The 20,463-nt window shown below is 39.5% G+C and overlaps 1 protein-coding gene across 3 annotated transcripts in view; it reads left to right on the plus strand.

Annotated features, from left to right (window-relative positions):
• The window catches only part of LOC139748353 (beta-galactosidase-like), a 29,456-nt gene extending 10,110 nt beyond the window's left edge, over positions 1-19,346 (plus strand). For 2 of the 3 annotated variants that reach the window (XM_071661432.1, XM_071661431.1), the window contains exons 8-14: positions 3,308-3,432; positions 5,655-5,748; positions 7,209-7,327; positions 9,559-9,759; positions 11,124-11,321; positions 18,221-18,478; positions 18,762-19,106. In XM_071661432.1, the coding sequence (XP_071517533.1) occupies positions 3,308-3,432; positions 5,655-5,748; positions 7,209-7,327; positions 9,559-9,759; positions 11,124-11,321; positions 18,221-18,478; positions 18,762-18,971 (1,205 nt within the window). In that variant the 3' untranslated portion in view covers positions 18,972-19,106. Of the gene's footprint in view, positions 1-3,307; positions 3,433-5,654; positions 5,749-7,208; positions 7,328-9,558; positions 9,760-11,123; positions 11,322-18,220; positions 18,479-18,761 lie in introns of all 3 variants that reach the window. The other variant, XM_071661433.1, reaches the window with a different exon arrangement.
• The last annotated feature ends 1,117 nt before the right edge of the window (positions 19,347-20,463 follow it).

A 20,463-nucleotide genomic window follows, 5' to 3' on the forward strand; every position in this document is an offset into this window, starting at 1 on the left:
GCTTCCATGGTCCCATCTGCTGCCAAATCCACTCCCAGATATCTAAAACACTTCACTTCCTCCAGTTTTTCTCCATTCAAACTTACCTCTCAGTTGACTTGTCCCTCAACTCTACTGTACCTAATAACCTTGCTCTTATTCACATTTACTCTCAGCTTCCTTCATTTACAAACTTTACCAAACTCAGTCACTAGCTTCTGCAGTTTCTCACACGAATCAGCCACCAGCGCTGTATCATCAGTGAACAACAACTGACTCACTTCCCAAGCTCTCTCATCCACAAAAGACTGCATACTTGCCCCTCTTTCCAAAACCCTTGCATTTACCTCCCTAACAACCCCATCCATGAACAAATTAAACAGCAATGGAGATGTCACACACCCCTGCCGCAAACCTACATTCACTGAGAACCAATCACTTTCCTCTCTTCCTACTCATACACATGCCTTACCTCCTCGATAAAAACTTTTCACTGCGTCTAACAACTTGCCTCCCACTCCATATATTCTTAATACCTTCCACAGAGCATCTCTATCAACTCTATCATATGCCTTCTCCAGATCCATAAATGCTACATACAAATCCATTTGCTTATCTACATATTTCTCACACACTTTCTTTAAAGCAAACACCTGATCCACACATCCTCTACGACTTATGGAACCTCACTGCTCTTCCCCAATCTGATGCTCTGTACATGCCTTCACCCTCTCAATCAATACCCTCCCATATGATTTACCAGGAATACTCAACAAACTTATACCTCTGTAATTCGAGCACTCACTTTTATCCCCTTTGCCACTGTACAGTGGCACTATGCAATCATTCCGCCAATCCCCAGGCACCTCACCATGAGTCATACATACATTAGATAACCTTACCAACCAGTCAACAATACAGTCACCCCTCTGCAATACCATCCAAACCCGCTGCCTTGCCGGCTTTCATCTTCCACAAAGCTTTTACTACCTCTTCTCTGTTTACCAAATCATTCTCCCTAACCCTCTCACTTTGTACACCACCTCGACCAAAACACCCTATATCTGCCACTCTATCATCAAACACATTCAACAAACCTTCAAAATACTCACTCCATCTCCTTCTCACATCACCACTACTTGTTATCACCTCCCCATTAGCCCCCTTCACTGAAGTTCCCATTTGCTCCCTTGTCTTACGCACTTTATTTACCTCCTTCTAAAACATCTTTTTATTCTCCCTAAAATTTAATGATACTCTCTCACCCCAACTCTCATTTGCACTCTTTTTCACCTCTTTTACCTTTCTCTTGACCTCCTGCCTCTTTCTATTATACATCTCCCATTCATTTGCATTATTTGCCTGCAAAAATCGTCCAAATGCCTCTCTCCTCTCTTTCACTAATAATCTTACTTCTTCATCCCACCACTCACTACCCATCCTAATCTGCCCACCTCCCACGCTTCTCAAGCCAGAAGAATCTTTTGCGCAAACCATCACTGCTTCCCTAAATACATCCCATTCCTCCCCCACTCCCCTTACGTCCTTTGTTCTCACCTTTTTCCATTCGGTACTCAGTCTCGCCTGGTACTTCCTCACACAAGTCTCCTTCCCAAGCTCACTTACTCTCACCACTTTCTTCACCCCAACATTCTCTCTTCTTTTCTGAAAACCTCTACAAATTTTCACTTTCGCCTCCACAAGATAATGATCAGACATCCCTCCAGTTGCACCTCTCAGCACATTAACATCCAAAAGTCTCTCTTTCGCACACCTATCAATTAACACATAATCCAATAACGCTCTCTGGCCATCTCTCCTACTTACATACGTATACTTATGTATATCTCTCTTTTTAAACCAGGTATTCCCAATCACCAGTCCTTTTTCAGCACATAAATCTACAGGCTCCTCACCATTTCCATTTACAACACTGAACACTCCATGCACACCAATTATTCCCTCAACTGCACCATTACTCACCTTTGCATTTAAATCACCCATCACTATAACCCAGTCTCGTGCATCAAAACTCACTTCACACTCAATCAGCTGCTCCCAAAACACTTGCCTCTCATGATCTTTCTTCTCATGTCCAGGTGCATATGCACCGATAATCACCCATCCCTCTCCATCCACTTTCAGTTTTACCCATATCAATCTAGAGTTTACTTTCCTACACTCTATCACATACTCCCACCACTCCTGTTTCAGGAGTAGTGCTACTCCTTCCCTTGCTCTTGTCCTCTCACTAACCCCTGACTATACTCCTAAGACATTCCCAAGCCACTCTTCCCCTATACCCTTGAGCTTCGTTTCACTCAGAGCCAAAACATCCAGGTTCCTTTCCTCAAACACACTACCTATCTCTCCTTTTCTCTCATATTGGTTACATCCACACACATTTAGACACCCCAATCTGAGCCTTCGAGGAGGATGAGCACTCCCCGCATGACTCCTTCTTCTGTTTCCCCTTTTAGAAAATTGAAATACAAGGAGGGGAGCGTTTCCAGCCCCCCCGCTCCCGTCCCTTTTAGTCGCCTTCTATGACATGTGAGGAATGAGTGGGAAGTATTCTTTCATGTCATGTTTTCTGGTTGCTCTCTCCTTATATCTCGCATAGAGCTGTCCACTATCAACTTCATTGAACTCTTTTAGAAATCTAAAAGCTGTGATCAGGTCACCCCTTAGTCTTCTTTCTTCCAAGGTGGGTAAATTTTAAGCCTCCAGCCTTTCCCCGTATTTAGAGACATTTGAGTTTGTGATATACATGTACCTCAACAATTTGACTTACAGCACAGTATGAATAAATGGAAAGAATATGAACATGCACCTAAAGTTAGCTGAAAGGATGATCCTCATTAAGTCATATGAAAGAATAACTGGAGATGATGGAAATTTTCAAAGTTCTCTCGTATATTTATTTGGATGCTTGGCTAGGTATATCCTGATGTATGATAATGTGACACAAGATCTTCCAGGCATGTGTAATCTGTTTCAGGACTTTCATGTGAGTAAATCTTATTATCATTGTTTCCTGTTTCTAATGTCACTTTTTGAGTATTATTCCCTGGGCAAGAAGAATTTCACTGCTTCTTTCTTTTAAGGATATGCTGACCCTTTGTAACAGTGTTTATCAATTAAGCAATACATCTGTGGTGTTCCGGTAATATTTATAGATTAAGCATCTTTTTCTTTACGCCAAACCTGACTTATGCATCAAAAACATCTTTTCAAATTTTCATTAAGGTTTTGCATTTAATGTATTGAGATTATTATGGCAATTTAATCTCCCAATCTTGTCTCAAATATTTCTTTATTCTTTCAGGAGATATAACCAAACCATTTGAAGCAATGAGGTTGTTTGAACCACAGGGGCCTCTGGTAAACTCTGAATATTATCCTGGATGGCTAGACCACTGGGGTGCTCCTCATAGTACTAGAGATGCCAAGGTAAGAGAATTTCTGCTCATGAATATAAGTATCTTTCTATATTATGCATGCTTTCCAATGTATCCAAAGCCAGCCAGTATTTGACATATCTTACAGAGATTGTTATAGGAATTGGAAAGAACACATCTATCAAAAATTTTAGACAGATTTAAGGTTTAAGGGCACAACATGGAGTTAAGATAGAAAAATTAGACATGTGCATTGAGACAAGAAACCAACCAGGAGCTACAAAAGCTGTTATGAAAAGAAAAAGGTAAAAGTGTGGGAAGCATGTGGTATTCTAGCATATGCAGTGACAGCATGTATGGTTCTAGGATATATCTGAAATACCTGAAGGTGTTTCAGTCTATTTCAACTGATGGACCCAAAATGATGTCCTCATTCTTAATAACCTTGGCAGTCAATGGGCTGAAAGCTAAAAAACTAACCAAAGTGAAATATGTATTGCTGCAGTTCATATTGCTAAAAAAGAAACTATATTTGATTTATTGCAACCAAAGAAAGATATGAAAGGAATAAACATGGACAAAATAACCAATCATGAAAAATCATTGCATCTGATAAACAGAGAAGAAAATAAGGTAATGCAGATGAATGTAAGTGTATAGTAACTGCAGGTGCAGGTGCAGGTGCTCCTGTATTAAGATGGGGTTGAATGATTTCTCTCATAGTCACCCCTTAGATTGTCTGATTCAGTAACTATTGTCAAATCACAGATGATACACACTATACATAGCCTCTCAGAGCCAACCTTACTGAATTGAATTTGTGATGCAATGAAATTTCTTGGCTTTTGCAATTAGATTGCAAACTTGAATTGATGGGTTCCAAAAGGCCCATTGAAGCCAAATTCTGATACATTGAAGTCCATCAGAACAAGGTTTTACTGTATGTAGGAAATTGCAGTTTTTTCACTTTGATAGTACATACTGTGATTCATAACTCAATTGCATTCTCTCATACCATAAGATATATATATTTTATGGTATGAGAAGATGTAAATTGAGTTAATTTGTATGTGAAAAATAGGTAGTAGTTATGGTAACAGTTTTGATGTCTCCTTGGTAGATTTCCTGAGATTAAAACTTTGAACAGAGTATTACCAAAATCTTCAAAGGCAGTGAGGTTCTTGTCCTGGGCCCTCGGACTCATAGAGATGCTACTCATTAACATCTCAGTGCCTGTTTCCTTTTGCTTTTCCATTCCATATCCAGAGTAAGGCTACCAACACAATGGCCTCCTAAGAATTTATATTTCAGGTACTGTTCTCTTTTCATTTGGGTATGGATCTGATTCTAGTAATTCAACAAATGACAAATTACAGTTTCATTTCTGTTACCTTCAAGCTTCTTCCATAAAGAAAAACTTCCACACATCTTGAAGTTCTTGCCAGTCTTAAATGCCCGTGCCAATAGTGTCAGAAAGATGACTTCCACTTTAGCCAGATGAACCTTTCACCGGAGGAGATTGGTATTCTAGAACTGTAGGGTGCTGCCAGCATTTTTGACCACCATTGCTGCAGGATACTCTACTGTGTGGTGGGTAGGGATTTGAAAGGTACTTCTGCATAACCCTCTGTTCACCAGTTCTGAAGTAAGTTTTGAGAATTTTTAATTGGCCTTCATTCAGCTATTGTCTCATTTCCCTTGCTCACTGGCTGACTTGAACTCACAAAAAGCTATTTCTTCCCATCACTCTCTCCTTTTTACTCTCTCTTCCTGTTGTTTAGTTTGGGGGTTTTGCTGGAATAAGTGATTTGGCTGTTTTTGTAATATCCATGCTGTATATGAGCTTTTGAGGTAAGTTTTGGTCTTTGAGATGAAACACTGGTGAGCAGTGGCTCACACATGGTGATATTGCCCTTAGGGACAGATGGTGAGATTACCCGCAGGTTGTTGCAGGGATGGCAAATTATTCCTAAAGAGGAATGGGCTGTCTTATTTCCTTTGCTCACTGTTCTTTTCTGCTGGAAGCAATAGCTTTTGATGAATTCAAAATTTGTTTCTTATTGGATTAATGAATATGAAAATAGTTTTTTTTCCTGTATCAGAGATACTGCATCTACAACATGTTGATGAGAAATTTTGAGTTATTATATTTCAGGGCTTTTGTCCAGTAGCAGAGTATCCACATTGGATTAGAATAACATGTTTTCAGGATGTAGATGAATTTCTCAAAGTTCTTAGTGTCTGGGTTTGGAATTGAATATTATTTTGCCACAGGTTGTAGCCAAGTCATTTGATGATATGCTGGCCATGAATGCATCTGTCAACATGTATATGTTTCACGGTGGCACCTCCTTTGGTTTGAGCTCAGGTAAGTCACAAATAGCTCTTTAGAAATATTATGATTAGCTGAAATATTTTTTAATAATATTTCAATAGTTATATCAAGGTTATGGATTAATGTTCTGCATTTCTTTATATTTATATGGGGATTTGGAATACCCTTGCTGGTAGTATGACTGCACTATGTCTTCTCATGATAACCCTGTTCCTGTAAATTTTAGGATCAGGAAAAAAAAGTGAGTGAAATTCATGTAAAGTTTAAGATCCATATATCTGTCTATACATCTGATGCCTGTTCCCTTTGGGAACTCCCTCAAGGTGTGGCCATGACATGAGTCTCCATAACTGGTGAACTCCAATGCTGCTCTTTAGCCTTTAGTGCCTCATCCTAAACAGGACACCAATGGATGGCAACTTTAGTGCAGTGTTTTCAGAAGCTTCTTTCCATTGTTGTTATTGAAATTACTTTTACCTGACATGTTGTCTACATAATAGGCATAAGAATATTTTGTATTTTGAAGATAGTCTTTCATTGGAATAGATAAATCCAGCCTTAAACTTTCATGCTGATAATCTCTGTTAAGTCTGGTAATAAACCCATGTTAATGCATTCCTTAGGATATAATCCTTTACATCCCATCATGACACTCAAGGTTTCTTTGTGGTCGCAATGAAAGTAACTTTAGGGAACATTTGTTTGCTGCAGGTTTACGTAACCCATTCACTTTGGCAGCACTAACATCGTTAAACTGTATGCAGGAGATTTTCAAGTATTCTGAAAAATACTTCTATAATTTTTTTAACAGGACTAACTAGAAGAAATTCTCGAAAGAAAGTGCTAAACAACTCAATCTGGTGAAATTTTTTTATGTGTGCTAAGTGTTCTTTAAGTTATTCCAGATGTACCGTCAGGAGTATGTAGTGAGGTGTATGGTATTAACTGAAGTGATTTTGTCATATGATTGAGATTACAAAAATTTTCATAACTAATACCTATTACTGTGTAAGATCTTCACAAATTATTACATAATGAGAGGGAACAGTCCTCAAATGGGCCTCTTTGACATATTTGCCTAGACTGAACAGTGTATGGAAAAACTTTAGATTGTAGCATCTACTGAAAATATGTATGATACCACCATAAGCATTCATGGCCATATACTTTACCTCTAAACAGAGATGGACAATTCAGAATAGTGTAATTTTGAACCTCAGCCACAGTGACTAGAAAATAAAGTTTTCTCTGTGTCCTAACTGCTGAAATGTTTTTTAAAAATGTTTAGAATCTTACTTAGCGGAGGAGGCACTAAATATGATTCCTGTTTTGTAGTTATATATATATATATATATATATATATATATATATATATATATATATATATATATATATATATATATATATATATATCCCAAGAAACTACAAAGACAGGCTGTTATATTACTGACGGTAGCTATTGTATTTGAAATTAAGGATCATCTTTATATCAGGATCGAATTTGGATGGAAGTTTCCAGGCCTGTCCAACTTCATATGACTATGATGCACCACTCTCTGAGGCAGGTGACCCAACTGAGAAGTATTGGATCATCAGGAATATTACAAAAAAGGTGATAGTCTGAAAACTTTCATATGTATATCATTTACACCTCTATGTTTTCATGTAAAACACAAGCTAACTTTTTTCAGTGGTTAATCAGTTGAATATTTTAGCATTATGATGAAATAACACTCAGTTTATATTCAATGATATTAAAGTTGGAGGCTGTTTAATGATGAAGCAAGAAAATGTTTTGTCAAAAAAACAGTTTTTCAAGCTCAGTGTTATTACCATATTCTTACTTCTCTACCATTGGATTCTAACAAGGTTAGATTTACTAGGGGTCCTAGACATATGTGTATCCAGCATATGTGTTTTCACTTGTATATAATGACCTTATTCCTACTTACAACTCATTTTTTGTGGGAAAATTGTGGTCTTGTGTTGCCAGTACAGATGTGCATGGAGCCTTGTGCATGCAACTAGGAAGTGCACTGCAGCAGGTGTCAATAGTTAGTATCACACTGTCTGCTGCATTAATAAGGATCTGTACTACATGTGCTGATTTTGTGGCATGTACATTTTCTGTTAACATCTACATTTTTGGCATGGCCTTCATGTATCTTGGTAGTTCATCTTCTACTCCTGTCCCTACCATGAAGAGGAAGAGAACTTCACATACCCAAGTGTTGAAATTGGAAATTCTAAAAAACAGAAGCTAGTGAAGACCCGCAGCACTTGGTTAAACATTTGATCCCAGTAAGTCAGCCATCAGGGATATCAAGAAGGAAGAGAAGATAAGTTGTTTTCCATTCAAGGCCTCTTTTGGCCAAGATCATCACCAAAGTAAAGAATACAGTGTTGGAAAAGATAGGCATAATTAGACTGTGGGAAGAGGATCAGAATCAAAAGAAGAGGGATCGTAGCAACACTACCATCAGGGGTAGGATTCTCAAGATTTCCACATGCATAATTCAGTAGGATGGAAATCCTGAGGAGCCCTTATAGCTAGTCAGGGCTGCTTGACATGTTACTTTGTTGTCAAAATCTTCATAATCTAATGCTTACTGAAGAGTCAGCAGCTGCTGATCATGTAGCCACAACCAAAGTTCTGACAAACTACAAGATGTTATCAAAGCAGTGGTACAGCCCTAAGCTGCTAGGTTCAAGGCAGCCAAAGATGGGCTGATGTCAAGGAGCTGGTTTATTCCCTTGGTGAGAAGTTGAGTATGGATGACCTTGTGGAAACTGTCTAACAGACATGAAGAACAGGAACAGACTGTGGTCCTTGATGTTAAGGGCCTGACAATGAAGAAGTTGGTATATGTTTTTGAACAGGATTAGGCTTTTGCTTATTTGGTACTGGACATTGACCTTATCCTGGAAAGCAGCCTGTTTACTTACTACAAGGGGGTTTATGCCCCAAAACAATTGACTAAACAGTCCACTGTTGTGCAGTTCTGTATGCCTTGGTCTGCCTATCCTGGCTTGTCATCCTCCAACTCCACACCTGCTTCCACTCTTACATCTGGCTGCAGCACCTCCAGTACATCCTTACCATTGGTTCTATGTAGTGAGGACAGTCCCTTGAGTTCTCCACCAGATGTTACCTTGCTTGCACTGTGATTTTACCCTCCATTACGTAATGATATTGACCCAGATGGCACAGTGTCATTCCCATCTCCATACAACTTGACCACCACCACCACCACCCACCACTACCTTGTCCATCAGTCAATGTGTCTGCTTTTATTGTAGAGAGTACTCATATCATATTGTAAATATTTCATTTATCATTATTTTTTGTTCTTTTAATTTGGTAATTATTGTCGGAATTTTAGACAACTCACAGAAATGGGTCAGGGGTTGATACACATTAGTTGATAGGATGCATCCCTATTTTTAATTAGCTTTTCATTATATGCAATTTCAATTTATATGAATATTTTTAATGCAACTTTCACATATAACAAGGCCCCAGTATAAAAAAATGATAAATCTGATATCTATCTATATACCACTGTTCAATCTAATCCAAGTTCTGTAGGGTGGTTCAGGTACATAGACCCCTCTCAACTCTCTTTGATTCTCATTTCTACCTTTCCTTGGATGACTCGAACATTCCTTCACCCCCTGATGCTCTTCTATATCCTGTGTCCCTCATCATAATCTCTTTTCACACTGAAAATGCTTCTCTCTCTGAACACAAGCAAAGCTTAAATTCCTGATGTCATGAAGCATTGAATTATGAAGGAAAATTAATGAAAAAAACATTGATTAAACCAGAGATTCTCCTTACAGTACCTGCCTTTACCATCTGGAGATGTCCCACCTGCCTCCCCAAAGTACAGTTATGGGAGGGCACATTTGGCACCTCTAGGCAGTGTATTCCAGATGTCTCCACTTCTTCAGTCTGTCACACAAAAGTGGCCTATCACATTTGAGCAACTTCTGATGCCGAATGGATTAGTCTTGTATGAGACAGTCCTCCCATTTAGGATTGTAAGTAAAGCAATGATGAATATGTTGGTTGATCTATCAGCTTAAATTAGAGGTAAGTTGCCTTTTCCTATCTTTAGTTCAAAAATACATTAAAACAAGTCTTACAGACAGACCCTGATAGTAGAGTGCTTTCCAGCTTCATACATTTTAATCACCTCTATCAGTTTGTCTGCATCTTGCAATTAATTTTTTCTCTGACAGAGGTTTGATGTGGGTAGGGCCTTTACTGAATACATCCTTCTTATTTATCACTAAGTAGTGAAGTAAAGAAAATCTAATAGCAACATCTGATTCTCTTATTTCATTTCAAATACCATATGGGTAATATTGAAAAGAATATAGACTCATGATACATAAGAAAAATAACCAGATGAACTGGAAGAGAGAAAGAGATAGAAAGCAGCATTGGGTTCAAAATTTGTTTGTTTGGTTGTGTAAAAAAAAAGTTGAAATGAATACACCATGGATATGACCAAAGAATATGAATAAACTCTGAGAGATGTTCAGAGAAAACTTACAAAATAATTTTTTTTATTTTACTTTCCAGAGGTATCTAAACTGCATTCTCAGAATTCAACATGTGCACATAAAAATCAGTGCAGTTTCCTATATCTATCTTTTTTTTACCCACTAGTCCTGTTATCTACCCTATACTGATATCTCATGGGTGTTTTACTCGGTGGGTGCAAGCATTTTTCTTAGTACTATGCAAATTGCAAGCAAGTTGAATGTCACATGAAGTGAATCTACTTCTTAAAGAATACACAAATAAATGTTTCGAGTTTGGCTGTTAGGTCCTTGAAACTCTTAAATATTATCACTATCAAATTCATGGTTATTATTTTCATTATCATTATCATCATTATTATTACTCAACCCCATTCTTTGAAGGGGCTCCTAAGGTATGCTACTACCAGTAGAGGGAAATTATGGACTCCTTTGGAATGAGAAGTCCCTCAGTGAGACTGTACTCTCTCTCATCAACTGACGATGATAAATCCTCACTGAAAGTGACCCTCACTCACAGTGCAACCACAAGCAGGTGGAGTCTGGCAAATTAAGAGCTGATTTTACATAGGACACTTCTAGGTAAATGAAAGAAATGATTTATCAAAAATATGAAATATTTCCTTTAGATAATCAGATAATCCTCCCCTCTCGTTTTTTTTTTGATTTTCCAAAAGAAGGAACAGAGAACGAGGCCAGGTGAGGATATTCCCTCAGAGGCCCAGTCCTCTGTTCTTAACGCTACCTTGCTAACGCGGGAAATGGCGAATAGTATGAAAAGAAAGAATCAGATTTTAGTATCTATTCATGATAATGTAAAATTAGAGCAATTTACTTTAACAGCACTATGTTAACAGGCAGATCCAGCCCGTATGAGCATCAGTGATGTACATGACCGAGGATATGTTTTTGTGGACTCCCAGTTTCTTGGAATGGTCTCTCGTGAACAGAAAATGTATGACCTGGCTGTGTCTGCTCTCCCCAACCACACTATCTCTATAATCGTGGAGAGTCAAGGGCGAGTATGTTTTGGCTCAGAAATCAATGACTTCAAGGTAAAGAGAAGTACAACCAAATTCCAGATGTTTAAGTCTAATAGAAAAAAAATATTTTATATTAGGGTCTTCAAATGATCGAAGTTTACTTGTAGAAAATAAGGAAAATCTCTAGTATGCAGGAAATATGTGGTATAGATGTGATAGGATAATGCAAAATCAAATGGAGATAAAAGATGACAGAGCCTAGAGATATTGCAATATAATTTGATGTGGAATTGATGAACGGTGAGGGGGTGGTCATGCAAAGGACGGCATAACTGTGAGTTAAATGGAGAGTAGAAGCATTTTGTAAAAGAGTATGAAGTGAGTAATTCAAGACTTTGAAAGGCAAGAATGAAAGAAAAATGTGCATTTAAAATATTGTTCACAGCAAAGTATGTATCAACATACCAGTAAAAGAGCTCAAGAGCACATACCATTTACCTCTTTCCAACCCATTCTTATTTTCCCTAAAGTTCACTACCTCTTTCTCATAACATCTTCCCTTTTGTTCAGCTCCTGTAATATCCTTCACCTCCTGCTGCTTTCTCTTGTATACCTTCCAGTCATTCCCTGCAGGTATCATCCATATACCTCTCTTTTTTCCTTCACTAGTATTTTAACTTTGTTTATGGATGGGGTTGTTAGGGAGGTGAATGCAAGAGTTTTGGAAAGAGGGGCAAGTATGCAGTCTGTTCTGGATGAGAGAGCTTGGGAAGTGAGTCAGTTGTTGTTCGCTGATGATACAGCGCTGGTGGCTGATTCATGTAAGAAACTGCAGAAGCTGGTGACTGAGTTTGGTAAAGTGTGTGAAAGAAGAAAGAGTAAATGTGAATAAGAGCAAGGTTATTAGGTACAGTAGGGTTGAGGGTCAAGTAAATTGGGAGGTAAGTTTGAATGGAGAAAAACTGGAGGAAGTAAAGTGTTTTAGATGTCTGGGAGTGGATCTGGCAGCGGATGGAACCATGGAAGCGGAAGTGAATCATAGGGTGGGGGAGGGGGCGAAAATTCTGGGAGGCTTGAATAATGTTTGGAAGTCGAGAACATTATCTCGGAAAGCAAAAATGGGTATGTTTGAAGGAATAGTGGTTCCAACAATGTTGTATGGTTGCGAGGCGTGGGCTATGGATAGAGTTGTGCGCAGGAGGGTGGATGTGCTGGAAATGAGATGTTTGAGGACAATATGTGATGTGAGGTGGTTTGATCGAGTAAGTAATAATAGGGTAAGAGAGATGTGTGGAAATAAAAAGAGTGTGGTTGAGAGAGCAGAAGAGGGTGTTTTGAAATGGTTTGGTCACATGGAGAGAATGAGTGAGGAAAGATTGACCAAGAGGATATATGTGTCAGAGGTGGAAGGAACGAGGAGAAGTTGGAGACCAAATTGGAGGTGGAAAGATGGAGTGAAAAAGATTTTGAGTGATCGGGGCCTGAACATGCAGGAGGGTGAAAGGCGTGCAAGGAATAGAGTGAATTGGAATGGTGTGGTATACCGGGGTCGGCGTGCTGTCAATGGATTGAGCCAGGGCATGTGAAGCGTCTGGGGTAAACCATGGAAAGTTGTGTGGGGCCTGGATGTGGAAAGGGAGCTGTGGTTTCAGTGCATTATTACATGACAGCTAGAGACTGAGTATGAACGAATGTCGCCTTTGGTGTCTTTTCCTAGCGCTACCTCGCACACATGAGGGGGGAGGGGGTTGTTATTCCATGTGTGGCGAGGTGGCGATGGGAACAAATAAAGGCAGACTATGAATTATGTACATGTGTATATATGTATATGTCTGTGTGTGTATATATATGTGTACATTGAGATGTATAGGTATGTATATTTTGCGTGTGTGGACGTGTATGTATATACATGTGTATGTGGGGGGGTTGGGCCATTCTTTCATCAGTTTCCTTGCGCTACCTCGCTAATGCGGGAGACAGCGACAAAGCAAAATAAATAAATAAATAGTATTTTAACTTATCCAACCATGCATTACTTTTTCTCATATGTTCATATCCAGTGTTCCACAAATTGCACTGTTTCCTTAAATAGTTTTGCTCTCCTTTCATTTACTCTCACCATATGCATTCTTCACTCTATGCACAGAGGCCTCTTTTCAAGCTCCCTCACTTGCACCACCAAGAGGACTTGATCTCTTATATAAAGGTTGCTGAAGCATTCACTCAGCTCCTCCCAAAATATTCCCCTTTCTTCCTCACTCCTCTCACTATCAGGTGCATCAGCACTGAGAGTCAGCCACCTTGTAGAGTCTACTTTTATTCTCACTCACATCAGTCTTCAACTTATTTCCTTGCACCCTTCAACACGTCCCATGGCTCCTCCATCAGAAAGGCTACTCCACGCTTTTGCTTTTGTCCTTACACTAACTGCAGATTGAAACCCTGAATTTTCTCAAATCATTCAACCCTCATGTCTTTCAACTCATCTTCACTCAAAGACAAAATTTCTAGGTTCCCCTCCTTACAAACATAATGCTTCTTCCCATCATGGTACATCAACACACATAGCCTATGAAGAGTAATTCTTGTTTGGCTCCTGATTCTGCCCTCTTAATCATCTCTATTAACTTTTAAGAGATACTTCACCCCGCCCCAGAGGAAACAGCGCAAATGCATGAAGGAAAAGATAAAAGATAACACATACATTCTCTTCTTTTCCCCCCACACCTTATCATTTCCCCCTGCATCAGTGAGGTAGTGCCAGGAGACAGATGAAGAAAAGTCACATCCATACATGAGCTGTCATGTGTAATGCACCGAAACCACAGGTCACTATCCACATCCAGGCCCCACAGACTTTTCCATGGTTTACCCCGAATGTTTCACATTCCCTGGTTCAGTTCATTGATGGCACATTGAGCCCAGTATACCACATTGTTCCAATTTACTCTGTTCCATGCACACCTTTCACCCTCCTGCACATTCAGGTCCTGATCACTCACATTCTCCTTGTTCCCTCCACTTCTGACATACATCCTCTTAGTCAACTTTTCCTCACTTATTCTTTTCATACGTCCAAACCATTTCAACACACCCTCTTCTGCTCTCTCAACCATATATATATGGTTAAGAACAGAGGACTGAGCCTTGAGGGAATATCCTCACTTGGCCCCCTTCTCTGTTCCTTCTTTTGGAAAATTAAAAACGAGAGGGGAGGATTTCGAGCCCCCAGTTCCCTCCTCTTTTAGTCGCCTTCTACGACACGCAGGGAATACATGGGAAGTATTCTTTCTCCCCTATCCCCAGGAATTATATATATATATATTTTTTTTTTGCTTTGTCGCTGTCTCCCGCGTTTGCGAGGTAGCGCAAGGAAACAGACGAAAGAAATGGCCCAACCCACCCCCATACACAATGTATACACACACACATCCACACACTCAAATATACATACCTACACAGCTTTCCATGGTTCACCCCAGATGCTTCACATGCCCTGATTCAATCGACTGACAGCACGTCAACCCCGGTATACCACATCGATCCAATTCACTCTATTCCTTGCCCTCCTTTCACCCTCCTGCATGTTCAGGCCCCGATCACACAAAATCTTTTTCACTCCATCTTTCCACCTCCAATTTGGTCTCCCACTTCTCCTCGTTCCCTCCACCTCCGACACATATATCCTCTTGGTCAATCTTTCCTCACTCATTCTCTCCATGTGCCCAAACCATTTCAAAACACCCTCTTCTGCTCTCTCAACCACGCTCTTTTTATTTCCACACATCTCTCTTACCCATACGTTACTTACTCGATCAAACCACCTCACACCACACATTGTCCTCAAACATCTCATTTCCAGCACATCCATCCTCCTGCGCACAACTCTATCCATAGCCCACGCCTCGCAACCATACAACATTGTTGGAACCACTATTCCTTCAAACATACCCATTTTTGCTTTCCGAGATAATGTTCTCAACTTCCACACATTCTTCAAGGCTCCCAGGATTTTCGCCCCCTCCCCCACCCTATGATCTACTTCCGCTTCCATGGTTCCATCCGCTGCCAGATCCACTCGCAGATATCTAAAACACTTTACTTCCTCCAGTTTTTCTCCATTCAAACTTACCTCCCAATTGACTTGACCCTCAACCCTACTGTAATTATTACCTTGCTCTTATTCACATTTACTCTTAACTTTCTTCTTTCACACACTTTACCAAACTCAGTCACCAGCTTCTGCAGTTTCTCACATGAATCAGCCACCAGTGCTGTATCATCAGCGAACAACAACTGACTCACTTCCCAAGCTCTCTCATCCCCAACAGACTTCATACTTGCCCCTCTTTCCAAAACTCTTGCATTTACCTCCCTAACAACCCCATCCATAAACAAATTAAACAACCATGGAGACATCACACACCCCTGCCGCAAACCTACATTCACTGAGAACCGATCACTTTCCTCTCTTCCTACACGTACACATGCCTTACGTCCTCGATAAAAACTTTTCACTGCTTCTAACAACTTGCCTCCCACACCATATATTCTTAATACCTTCCACAGAGCATCTCTATCAACTCTATCATATGCCTTCTCCAGATCCATAAATTTATGCTACATACAAATCCATTTGCTTTTATAAGTATTTCTCACATACATTCTTCAAAGCAAACACCTGATCCACATATCCTCTACCACTTCTGAAACCACACTGCTCTCCCCCAATCTGATGCTCTGTACATGCCTTCACCCTCTCAATCAATACCCTCCCATATAATTTACCAGGAATACACAACAAACTTATACCTCTGTAATTTGAGCACTCACTCTTATCCCCTTTGCCTTTGTACAATGGCACAATATATATATATGGAATTATATATATATATATATATATTTTTTTTTTTTTTTTTTTTTGCTTTGTCGCTGTCTCCCGTGTTTGCGAGGTAGCGCAAGGAAACAGACGAAAGAAATGGCCCAACCCACCCCCATACACATGTATATACATACGTCCACACACGCAAATATACATACCTACACAGCTTTCCATGGTTTACCCCAGACGCTTCACATGCCTTGATTCAATCCACTGACAGCACGTCAACCCCGGTATACCACATCGCTCCAATTCACTCTATTCCTTGCCCTCCTTTCACCCTCCTGCATGTTCAGGCCCCGATCACACAAAATCTTTTTCACTCCATCTTTCCACCTCCAATTTGGTCTCCCTCTTCTCCTCGTTCCCTCCACCTCCGACACATATATCCTCTTGGTCAATCTTTCCTCACTCATTCTCTCCATGTGACCAAACCATTTCAAAACACCCTCTTCTGCTCTCTCAACCACGCTCTTTTTATTTCCACACATCTCTCTTACCCTTACGTTACTTACTCGATCAAACCACCTCACACCACACATTGTCCTCAAACATCTCATTTCCAGCACATCCATCCTCCTGCGCACAACTCTATCCATAGTCCACACCTCGCAACCATACAACATTGTTGGAACCACTATTCCTTCAAACATACCCATTTTTGCTTTCCGAGATAATGTTCTCGACTTCCACACATTCTTCAAGGCTCCCAGAATTTTCGCCCCCTCCCCCACCCTATGATCCACTTCCACTTCCATGTTTCCATCCGCTGCCAGATCCACTCCCAGATATCTAAAACACTTCACTTCCTCCAGTTTTTCTCCATTCAAACTCACCTCCCAATTGACTTGACCCTCAACCCTACTGTACCTAATAACCTTGCTCTTATTCACATTTACTCTTAACTTTCTTCTTTCACACACTTTACCATATATATATATATATATGTATATATATATATATATATATATATATATATATATATATATATATATATATATATATATATATATATATATATTTTTTTTTTTTTTTTCTTTTTTTTATACTTTGTCGCTGTCTCCTGCGTTTGCGAGGTAGCGCAAGGAAACAGACGAAAGAAATGGCCCAACCCCCCCCCCCCATACACATGTACATACACACGTCCACACACGCAAATATACATACCTACACAGCTTTCCATGGTTTACCCCAGACGCTTCACATGCCTTGCTTCAATCCACTGACAGCACGTCAACCCCTGTATACCACATGACTCCAATTCACTCTATTTCTTGCCCTCCTTTCACCCTCCTGCATGTTCAGGCCCCGATCACACAAAATCTTTTTCACTCCATCTTTCCACCTCCAATTTGGTCTCCCTCTTCTCCTCGTTCCCTCCACCTCCGACACATATATCCTCTTGGTCAATCTCTCCTCACTCATTCTCTCCATGTGCCCAAACCATTTCAAAACACCCTCTTCTGCTCTCTCAACCACGCTCTTTTTATTTCCACACATCTCTCTTACCCTTACCGTTACTTACTCGATCAAACCACCTCACACCACACATTGTCCTCAAACATCTCATTTCCAGCACATCCATCCTCCTGCGCACATCTCTATCCATAGCCCACGCCTCGCAACCATACAACATTGTTGGAACCACTATTCCCTCAAACATACCCATTTTTGCTTTCCGAGATAATGTTCTCGACTTCCACACATTTTTCAAGGCTCCCAAAATTTTCGCCCCCTCCCCCACCCTATGATCCACTTCCGCTTCCATGGTTCCATCCGCTGACAGATCCACTCCCAGATATCTAAAACACTTCACTTCCTCCAGTTTTTCTCCATTCAAACTCAGCTCCCAATTGACTTGACCCTCACCCCTACTGTACCTAATAACCTTGCTCTTATTCACATTTACTCTCAACTTTCTTCTTCCACACATATATATATATATATATATATATATATGAAATATTAAAACATTTTAAAGAGATGGTTCCATACGAGTAAAATAATCAAAATAATAAATAGGTGATAAAAATACGTAACAAACACACATATATGATTATATTCTAATCAGTTTTTAAAACTCTTAAAGGGTCTGACTACCAATGTAACCATCAATGGCTACAGTCTAGAAAACTGGAAGATGGTTCCTTTACCTCTGACCAACATGACACGCCTTTCTTATGCTCTGCACTACCTTCAAAAGAAATTAAAAGGGAATCAAGTACATCCAGAAAGACTCATGGGAACTCCTAAAGGAGGAATGTCTTTCTACAAAGGTTCCTTTATCATTCCCAGCAATGATTCACATCCACAAGATACTTTCCTATACTTGGATGGCTGGAGGAAGGTCAGTTGTCAGAGTCAGTACCTGTAATATTGGATTCATTTATGGTATTCTGTCTTCCCTACTTTAATGACATATATATGTGTTGTATCAATGTTATGTAAATTCATGCATGTTGTAGATGAATAACACAAATATTCTAAAGTATCATGTTACTTAGAATGTTTCATGAGTTTCAGTGCCACTGTTCATCATATTTTTTCATGGTCCAAGAATACTTACTGCCAGATACTGAACTGGTTGCTCTAAATCTAACCACTGTTGAGATAATGATAATTCTTTGCAGGGTTTGGTGTGGGTCAATGACTTCTGCCTTGGTCGTTACTGGCCGGAAGTGGGACCCCAAGTAGCACTCTATGTTCCAAGAGGTATCTTAAAGAAGGGCAGCAATACACTTCTGGTTCTAGAATTTGAAGCCTCTCCTTGCCTGATTCCCAGTTCATGCTTTGTCACATTCAAGGACACCCCCAAGATTGATGGATCGACTCCCAAGTAAAGAAACACAATGGTGAAAGACATTATCTTTTACATAATGAATTCCAAATGAAAACAGTCAGGGTTGAGATAAAGACAAGAAATGAATGGGATGGAATGCAAAATTTTTTTTATATTCTAATATTTTCATTCATTCATTCAGATAATTTTGGTCACTTTAAGAAATTTAAAGGATGCATTATTGTTTGACAGTAACTACATGACCCACTAGCATTTCATATGATACATGGTAGGTATTAAAAGATACAGTGCTTTGGTAAATCTGTATCCTGTCTTACATCTCAACTTTCATTGGTGGTAAAGGGTTAGCATTGTTAAAATAACTATATTCTAGCTTTGGTCAAACAAATTATTGGTATAATAAATGGCTGGTCACCCACCTCAGGTAACTTATTTCTAAAGAACTAATCAGTCATAAGTATGTTGAATATCTGGTTTCAGTTTTGGAGACTGTGTACTTAAGAGCTGGTCAATCACTTGTCTACATAAATTAATTCTTAAAAGGTGGTCATTGAGTCATTTAATAACATTCACGAGTTACTCATTTCATCATCTTAGTATAAGAAACTCGAGCTGATATCTCAGCCAAGAAGAAAACATTGTTGAAGTTGAGATTTGATTGGGTAAAATTATTACAAATAAATCTCAAGCAGTTACCTAAAGACACAGCTGTATATATACATCATATTATGGAATTAATTAAAAAAGGGGGTGACTGTATTGTTGACTGGTTGGTAAGGTTATTTAATGTATGTATGATTCATGGTGAGGTGCCTGAGGATTGGCGGAATGCTTGCATAGTGCCATTGTACAAAGGCAAAGGGGATAAGAGTGAGTGCTCAAATTACAGAGGTATAAGTTTGTTGAGTATTCCTGGTAAATCATATGGGAGGGTATTGATTGAAAGTTTGAAGGCATGTACAGAGCATCAGATTGGGGAAGAGCAGTGTGGTTTCAGAAGTGGTAGAGGATGTGTGGATCAGGTGTTTGCTTTGAAGAATGTATGTGAGAAATACTAAGAAAAGCAAATGAATTTGTATGTAGCATTTATGGATCTGGAGAAGGCATATGATAGAGTTGGTAGAGAAGCTCTGTGGAAGGTATTAAGGATATATGGTGTGGGAGGCAAGTTGTTAGAAGCAGTGAAAAGTTTTTATCGAGGATGTAAGGCATGTGTACATGTGGGAAGAGAGGAAAGTGATTGGTTCTCAGTGAATGTAGGTTTGCGGCAGGGGTGTGTGATGTCTCCATGGTTGTTTAATTTGTTTATGGATGGGGTTGTTAGGGAGGTGAATGCAAGGGTTTTGGAAAGAGGGGCAAGTATGCAGTCTGTTGTGGATGAGATAGCTTGGGAAGTGAGTCAGTTGTTGTTCGCTGATGATACAGTGCTGGTGGCTGATTCATGTGAGAAACTGCAGAAGCTGGTGACTGAGTTTGGTAAAGTGTGTGAAAGAAGAAAGTTGAGAGTGAATGTGAATAAGAGAAAGGTTATT

The sequence above is a fragment of the Panulirus ornatus genome, chromosome 73, assembly GCF_036320965.1.
Source record: "Panulirus ornatus isolate Po-2019 chromosome 73, ASM3632096v1, whole genome shotgun sequence".
In the NCBI taxonomy this organism is placed as follows: Eukaryota; Metazoa; Arthropoda; class Malacostraca; order Decapoda; family Palinuridae; genus Panulirus; species Panulirus ornatus.